General features: G+C 37.7%; 1 protein-coding gene across 1 annotated transcript; it reads left to right on the top strand.

Annotated features, from left to right (window-relative positions):
- The first annotated feature begins 417 nt into the window (after nt 1–417).
- Nucleotides 418–7,679, top strand: LOC138130014 (phospholipid-transporting ATPase ABCA3-like). The gene is made up of 17 exons (XM_069046379.1): nt 418–1,376; nt 1,877–2,119; nt 2,256–2,471; nt 2,531–2,643; nt 2,704–3,186; nt 3,239–3,418; nt 3,476–3,685; nt 3,737–4,176; nt 4,229–4,394; nt 4,444–4,819; nt 4,869–5,313; nt 5,364–5,576; nt 5,629–5,902; nt 5,953–6,078; nt 6,132–6,347; nt 6,400–7,571; nt 7,627–7,679. The coding sequence occupies exons 2-17, from the start codon at nt 1,881–1,883 to the stop codon at nt 7,657–7,659; spliced, it is 4,902 nt and encodes a 1,633-aa protein (XP_068902480.1). The 5' UTR covers nt 418–1,376; nt 1,877–1,880; the 3' UTR covers nt 7,660–7,679.
- The last annotated feature ends 1,357 nt before the right edge of the window (nt 7,680–9,036 follow it).

Here is a 9,036-nt window from a genome sequence, read left to right as displayed (position 1 = left end):
CATACAACGACTTTTTCTTTGAGGAAAATCTTTAAAATTAGCTTGACGTTTCGTTTTGACAAGTTGTGACATTTATCAAAATCCGTTCACGCAGGAGGAAATTCTCAAATTCTGACAGTGTCAAACAAAAATAGTAGTTTATTTGACGAGTTTGTGTGTAAATTGGGCCTTTCTTGGCAGGCGTGGGCCATTTTAAAACGCGAGTGAAACGAGCGTTTTAAAGGCCCACGAGTGCCAAAAAAAAGGCCCAATTTACACACGAACGAGTTGAATACAACGTTTTTTTGTTCGACGAGTCCCTTAAAGGCTCCAAATCGCTTAAAACCTTTAAAATTAGCTTGACGTTTCGTTTTGACAAATTCTTAAAACAAAAAAGATGTAGGGCCGCGAATACCAAACTGAATCACCCGGTATACAACAATATTATCTTTATAAAATGGAAATTATTACGAAAAAAAGAATTAATGAAACTCCAAAATATGAATCAGATAGCATTAATTTTCTCCTGTCATTGCACAGATTAGGTAATCAGCCAAGAATCTCTCATCACGTTGAAGTGTCCACAAGTAGACTTTTTTTAAATGATTTCCATCAACTAAATGAATAGGGTGGTGAAAATGATAATGAAGCACTGCCAAGTATTTTGAAAGTTTATGGTAAAAAATAGATGTCAAAAGTTTTCTGTAGAAGAATATGAAGAAATTACCGAAGCAATAAATACTTTTGTTTCAATTTTGAAATATTCTCTTGCAAAAATTCATAACATTAATGAAAAATGAATAATTTGTCATTTCTGTCATGATTTTGGTTTCTTCGAAAATAACTTCTCTTCTCAGTTGTGTAAAAAGATTCATTTCTAAAAGACTGAAGCACCGAGCAGGACAAGCAGGACCATTATGAGATATATTTCATTTAACAGAGTATAAAGTACTTCTTTAGAAAATTTTAATACCTATAGTGTATTTGGCCAAGTGGAAACTATTTATCTCCAATTATGCTACTACCTCATTTTGAGGTTCGAAATATGACCATGTAGATCTAAGAATAGTGCACTTACTCGAGGGTACTTCACAAAACAAACAATAGGAGCTTTTGGCGGAATTCGCGAACTAGATGACTAAGAATTAGAATGTACGTAATTGATATTGATACTTATCTATTTGGTTATATTTCGATATATATATGACTGCCATTATCTGTGGACTACAGTATATGATCAACGGTTGTGAGGTGAACAGATGTTTCAGAAGAAGAGTGACACTGAATATAGTGATAGCAATTAAAAGAACTTCATAAATTAGAACACTACATGAACAATACTGAAAGTTAATTCTTGAGTTCTCTACAAGTGTTCGTTCCACTTCTTACTCGATTCGGTAAGTAATTCTAATAGTGACCTTGAAAGACAAATATTTCTAATTTATCTTGATAGATTACATTGTTGCGTCAACAAGTCTATCGATTTTGTGATTACAATTTCAAGTGCTGCCATATCTATTCCAATAGAAAAGAAATATATCTATTAAATAATTTTGCCACTTAGACGTGGTAGAAAGATATTTGATTTTTTCCTATTTAATAACAAATTAGGAATTAGGGAAAGTGACAAAATATGAAAGCTCCCGGGTTGACAACAAACGGTGTCTGATTCTGTTGACTGTGTTTTGTTAAATCCAGATCAAGATTTAACTGAATTCGTTAACAGGAGAAAATTTCGTTTAGAAAAAAATCTAATCACATCTAATACATACAGCTCTAGCAATTTTCACTGAAAGCAATTCATTCGCGTAGATTTTATGCGAATAATGTGTTAAACTTGCACGTATCGACAAAATTTGTACGGGACTACTTTTTTAAAGAGAATTTGATTTTTCAGGAAAATGGGTAATCAACTGAACAAATTTATTCTGCTAATGTGGAAGAACTGGACGCTTCTGAAGCGACGACCAATTCACACGGCTTTTGAAATTATTTATCCCGTCTTAATCTGCTGCATCTTGGTTTCCGTAAGAAGTATCATCAGCGCTGATCAACGAGACAAAGTAGAGTTTCCACCATTTGACGCAGCCGATTACTCGTATCTCTCGTCCCTCAATGATTGTAACACCACAGCTGGCTAGTACGTAACAACTTTTATACTTTATAAATAAAGATCTAGCATTGTCGCAAATTTACTTGTAAAGCGCAAAGCTAATGCTTGTTAAGTTTTTTTGTTTCATTCATGACAGTAAATCTTTATTCAATTATGTTTTCAGTCGAATTGGATATTCCCCAAACAGCCCGTTCCTAAAAGATGTCATCATTAATGCGTTGAAAAGTCCGAGTACTCCCGTAGGTTATAATAACAAAGCAGAGTTAGATGCAGCGATCGACAACCACATGTCTTTCTGTTTTGTTATACAATTCAACGACGAACTGAGTGGTGCCCTGGATAACACAACTCTTCCTTCTAATTTAGATATTACGATAAGGTACAATGATCAAATAAGTGCAATTTTTATAATTATATACCTCAAATGCCATATTTTAGATTACCCTCGGAAATTGGCGACAGCAAAAACGAATGGTTTACCAATATCTTGTACCCGATGTCTCAAACTCCCGGTCCTCGAGAACCAAAAAATCCTCATGGTGGAGATCCAGGTACGCCACCTCAAAACTAACAATACAAGAGACAACAATTTAATCTTATTTAATATTTAGGCTACTTTGATCGCGGCTTCTTGTTTTTGCAAGAACGCATAACCTTGGGTCTCATGGGCTACGGCTCAATTGACGCTCCCGCGCCCGACATCAAAATGCAGAGATTCCCGTATCCAGGTTGGCTAGACGACCAATTTTACGGGAGCGGAATGTCAACAATGGTGACCATGATGATAATGATAAGTTTTATGTACAACTACATCAACACAATTCGAGCGATCACCAATGAAAAGGAAAAACAGCTGAAAGAGTCGATGAAGATCATGGGGCTGCCGGGATGGTTACACTGGGTGGCTTGGTTCTTGCGCAGCTTCATCATCTTGCTGTTGGCCATAATTCTGATCGTGATCGTAGTGAAACTGAACGTGGCAAATGCAGCGGTCTTTACACACTCGGATGGTACCGTCTTGTTCATCTTTTTCTTATTGTTTGCTTGCAGTACCATCACGTTCACGTTCCTTATCAGCGTATTCTTTACGAAAGGTGTGTTTAGTTTTAGTTGGTACCGCCTCTAATAACTGTTGGAATATTACAGCAAATACAGCGGCAGCTGTGGGAAGTCTTATATTTTTCATCACCTATCTACCCTACACACTGCAACAACAGCAATCGGACGAGTTATCCGCAGGTGCAGTACTCGGCTCCAGTCTGTTGGCAAATTCTGGGCTGTCTTTCGGATTGTCGCTTATTCTCAAGTTTGAAGCAATCGAAGAAGGTATTTAGAATGAAAAAATATATATAACTGACGTCACTTCGTTCACGTGTTTCGTAGGGATTCAGTGGTACAACCTGTGGAATACTACGTCTCCGGACGAAAATGTGACAGTTGGTGCAATTCTCCTGATGTTTCTCCTTGACACATTCCTCTACTTGGCCATCGCGTTGTACATCGAAGCTGTATTTCCAGGAGACTTTGGAGTTCCTCAACCATGGTACTTCCCAGTGTCGCGGGATTACTGGTGCAGCAAACCTCCCACTTTAGGTGAGTCACCTTAGTTGTCCCGACGTTATTTTCACCAATTTCAAATCGCAGATCATGAAGACATGTCCGGTGACAAAGCAGAGTTTTTCGAAAAATTTACGGAAGATCTCCCTGTCGGAATACAAATCCAAAACCTTTCAAAGACCTTTGGAGCCAATCGCGCTGTTAAAAAACTGAATCTCGACATGTACGAAGGGCACATTACTGTCTTGCTAGGTCATAACGGTGCCGGTAAGACTACCACGATGTCGATGATCACTGGAATGTTTCCACCATCGAAGGGTACGGCCGTCGTGAATGGATATGATATCAGAACAAGTATACAGAATGTGAGGGACAGCATGGGTCTCTGTCTTCAACATAACGTTCTATTCGACGGTTTGACCGTTGCGGAGCACTTGTATTTCTTTGGCAAACTAAAAGGTCTGAACAATAAAGAGGTCAAAGAAGAAATCGATAACTACATCAAACTTTTGGAACTAGAAGACAAGGTACCATCAACAACTCAAAAAGCAATATACATTTTATCAATAACTATTGTAGAGAAACGCCAAATCCAGCACCCTGTCCGGAGGCATGAAAAGGAAATTGAGTGTAGGAATGGCACTTTGTGGAAAATCCAAAATTGTGATGCTTGACGAGCCCACTGCTGGAATGGACCCATCGGCGAGGAGAGCCATCTGGAACTTGCTCCAAAAACAAAAACAAGGTAATTATTGTTCGCGTTTTGAATGCCAGAGCTCACGTTACCACTTCAGGAAGGACGATTCTACTGACGACGCATTTTATGGACGAAGCTGATCTACTTGGAGACCGAATTGCTATCATGACCGCTGGAGAGTTACAATGCTGTGGATCTAGTTTCTTTTTGAAACGAAAGTACGGTGCCGGGTACTACTTGATCATGGATGTCGCACCACAGTGTCAACCAGAAAACATCACGAATCTGTTGAGAAAGCATATACCGCATGTGCAAGTTCAAGCACAAGCAGGTTCAGAACTCACTTATCAACTCTCCGAAAGTGATTCGAGTAGATTTGAAGAAATGTTAAGTGACCTAGAAAAAAATATCAATCAGTTAGGAGTCCGAAGTTACGGAGTTTCTTTGACGACACTGGAAGAAGTGTTCATGAAGTAAGTTTTGCATCTCCATGTTTTGACTTGTTGTGACGTGTACTTGCAGGGTTGGCGCTGATCACGACAACGAAATTTCCAAAATGTACAACCAAAACAATAACGAAAACGGAGTTTTTAATGGAGCTTTTAAAGTCACAGTTGAAACGTCAAACGAGATGACGACGAACTATCTGAGCGGCTTTCCATTAATCACAAATCAATTTATAGCAATGCTGTTGAAAAAATTTTTTTCCACTTTGAGGAACTGGTACTTACTTATTTTACAAATCGCCTTGCCCGTTGCCCTCTTGATAATCACAGTGTTGACCGCCAGGGGGTATGTGCCGAAGAGCACTTTCCCATCTTTGAAAATATCTTTAGATCCGTACAACGAACCTGTGACATTAATGGCCGGAACTACCAACCAGTACTATGAAACGTATCGAAATAATTTAGGGAACGACCATCAACCACTTGAAGTGTCTGACATTGCTACGGAAATGAGTAGATTGGTACTTACTGTGCGTGTCTTGTCCAACTCAAATTAATAACACTTTTCCAGACAACGGACAGTCCACCTAATGTAAAACGTCACTACATTGTGGGAGCGTCTTTCAACGATACCACTACTACTGCATGGTTTAACGGCGATCCCTATCACTCCTCGCCCTTAAGTCTAAGTCTTGTCTTGAACGCATTTTACAAGCAAAAATTCGACGAAACTTATTCCGTAACATTCATTAATCATCCACTTCCTCTGAGTTTGGATATTCAGGTAAAATTTGAACTTCAATTTCAAAGCGACAAATCTAACTCCGTCGTTTCAGCTCGATAACTTACAGTTCAACCTGATGGGCTTCCAGATTTCAGTGGAATTAGGATTTGGAATGGCGTTCGTTGCCAGCTTTTACATTCTTTTCTATATTCGAGAACGTGTCAGTAAAGCTAAGCACTTACAGTTCGTTTCCGGTGTGAATGTTGTGGTTTTCTGGGGCACTTCGTTCTTGTGCGACATGGTCACTTATCTCTTGACAATGATCGCTATATTGATCACTTTTGCAGCTCTCCAAGAAGATGGTTACAAAACACCGGACGAATTAGGTTAGTCTGTGCATGCTTGTCTAACACAAACACTAATTAAAGAATTTTAGGACGCATAACCTTGGTACTTGTTTATTTCGGCTTCTTCGTTCTACCTTTTACATACTTGGCTTCGTATCTATTTTCTGTTCCTTCTTCTGGATTCTCGAGGATGATGTTGTTGGGTGCTGTCGGAGGTACATTTCAACAACCAGTAAAAGTAACATCAATTTCTCAATTTCTTTTTTAGGTATTATTGGAATAACTGCGATGCAAGTTTTGGAACTCGAAGGTTTAGGCTTGTTGAATGTGGCTCATGGTTTACATTGGGTCTTACTCTTCATTCCTTTCTATTCCGTAGCTAAGGGATTGTACGACTTGGGTACAATATATTCTTTGCAAAACGTTTGCTTGGAAAAAACTTCATCCTTAGACTTAGCTTGCAAGAATAATCCGATGTGCTGCGGTAAGACGACAATATATTCTTCTTGGGCATTAAACATCTATTTTCCTTCTAGGACTTGACGATTTTTATTCCATGGGTTCTCCTGGAATAGGTCGCAACATCATCATTTCATTCTTGATGTTCATTTTTCTATTTGGTGTTCTCATGTTTAACGAATATGGTTTATTCAGTTATCTTATGAACAAAATAGTAAACTACAATAAACCACCAGTTCAAAATGTCACTCTAGAAACTGACGTTCAGGAAGAAAATAACAAAATCAGGAGCACGTCTGAGTATGAGCTCAGTCGAAAGTACGCCTTGGTACTACAGGATGTTACAAAATATTATAAGAATTTCCTCGCCGTCAATGGGCTATGTCTAGGAGTAAAACCCTATGAATGCTTTGGGCTCTTGGGTGTGAACGGCGCTGGTAAAACGACAACTTTTAAAATGATGACTGGAGATGAGCAAATCTCGTACGGTGAAGCGTGGGTCAATGGACTAGACATCAAGCGAGAGCAGAAGAAAGTGCAGAAATTGATAGGTTATTGTCCTCAGTTTGACGCTCTCCTGGACGACCTCACAGTCAGGGAAACCTTGAAAATTTTTGCTCTAATTCGTGGAGTACCTTACAAAGAATGTCAAAGTTTAGGCGAACGCCTAGCCCACGAATTCGACTTCTTCAAACACATGGACAAGAAAATCAAAGAACTCAGTGGTGGCAACAAAAGAAAATTGAGTACAGCTCTTGCTCTGGTTGGGGATCCCCCAATCATCTACCTTGATGAACCCACCACAGGGATGGATCCAGCCACCAAACGATTCCTGTGGACAGCGCTTGCCAAACTGAGAGACAGCGGGAAATGCATCATCCTGACTTCACATAGTATGGAAGAATGTGAAGCTTTGTGTACTAGACTGGCCATCATGGTCAACGGAAACTTCCAATGTCTCGGGTCGACCCAAAGGCTGAAAAATAAATTCGCCACAGGCTATGCCCTAACTATAAAAGTGAAAAAGGTTGCAGATCACGTTAATCTGGACCAAGAAATTACAGCTATCGACAATTTTATCCAGAGGAACTTCCCAGGTGCGCAGCTCAAGGAGAAGTATCAAGAGTTGCTGTCTTATCAACTGACAAACAACTCGATTCCGTGGTCGAGGATGTTCGGAATTTTAGAAAAAAGCAAAAAGGAACTGAACATCGAAGACTATTCTCTGGGGCAATGCAGTCTAGAACAAGTAATTTCTAATGTTGTATTTACGTTTTTCAGTTTCTTAAATTTTTATTTTTCAGGTATTCTTAAGCTTCACTAAGCATCAACAGTAGCTTCGTTTTTGTTATACAACCTACTACAAAATAATGGAACACTCAGTGGAGATTGTATTTTGAGTTCCTGTAATGTAACGTACTTTGTGTGCCTCTAGTCAACGGTGAACAAATGCTATCGTGGAATAAATATGAATGTCGTGTGATACAGCATGTACCATATAACAAAATAATTCTGTGAATAAATTAAATTATTACATGTATTTATGATTTTCTCATTTTATATTAAAATACGTTGATTGGGAAAGATTTTAAAAGAAAATAAATTTTCAGATATAATAATTACTCTAATGATTGAGAAATTCCTGATAATTAGGTCGATTCTGTATCCCATATCGCCTAGCTAACTACATAGGTACTGGCGCCAGCAAAAAAAAAACTGGTCATCAAAATCATACTTTGACGCAATGGAAAATGCTCTTTTGTAAAACAGTCATAAATATCATAACTTATGATCATATTGTATGACATTAATTGTCATTTCTTTCTAATTTTTTTGACAATTTGCTGACATGGGCATAATCAGGCAGGGAAACTTTTTAATTTGTGACAACTAAATTTTGAAATGGCATTGACGACCAGAATTTTTTGCTCGCGACAGTACACCGCTAAAACAAAGTTGATCGTTACTCAGCGATTTTTTATATTTTGTATTCGTAAATTGATTCCATCAATCAGAGATCGCTTAAAATACAAGTTTGAAATAAGTCACTATCAAGCTCGCTAAGAAAATAATTTGCAAGCGACATCGCTACGAAGAGATAAAGTTACAGAATCGACCTAAATGTTGTGTTGGTGATCACGAATGTCCCAGAAGATGATGAATTCACCGTATTATTTTCGTCCGCCAGTTCTGATAGACCCTGTATACTACAATATTATATTTGAATAATTAAATTATTGCGAAAAAAATATCTAATGAAACTCCAAAATATTAATCACGTTGTATTAATTTTCTATTTCATTGCACAGCTTAGTTAATCAACTAAAAATCTGTCAACATGTTGAGGTTTGCACATTTAGACTTTTTTTGATTTCCATAAATTAAATGAATACGGTGGTGAAAATTATAATGAAGCATTGTCAAATTTATGGTAAAAGATAGATTTCGAAATATTTCTGTAGAAGAATCCGAAGAATTTACGAAAGCTGCAAATGCTGCTGTTTCAATTTTGACATTATAACTATAATTCTCTCGTAAAACTTCTTAACATTAATGAAAAATACCAAGGAATTTTTTTGAAAAATGATTTAATTAGCGAATAATTTGTAATTTCTGTCATGATTTTTGCATCTTAAAAAATCCTCTCAGTTTTAAAAAAGCTTTTTTCTAAAACACTCAAGCACAAAGTAAGATAGATAGTGTATTTAGCCAAG

This window comes from Tenebrio molitor, chromosome 1, assembly GCF_963966145.1.
Source record: "Tenebrio molitor chromosome 1, icTenMoli1.1, whole genome shotgun sequence".
NCBI lineage: Eukaryota > Metazoa > Arthropoda > Insecta > Coleoptera > Tenebrionidae > Tenebrio > Tenebrio molitor.
Note: the sequence above shows the minus strand (reverse complement) of the source record. Positions and strands in the feature narration are given on the sequence as shown.

Bases quoted from the DNA above. Each gene is read 5' to 3' on its own strand.
- LOC138130014 (XM_069046379.1), top strand. From the start codon at position 1,881: ATGGGTAATCAACTGAACAAATTTATTCTGCTAATGTGGAAGAACTGG. The intron at 3,187-3,238 runs GTGTGTTTAGTT...GGAATATTACAG, and splicing joins CAGCGTATTCTTTACGAAAG to CAAATACAGCGGCAGCTGTG. The intron at 3,419-3,475 runs GTATTTAGAATG...CGTGTTTCGTAG, and splicing joins GTTTGAAGCAATCGAAGAAG to GGATTCAGTGGTACAACCTG.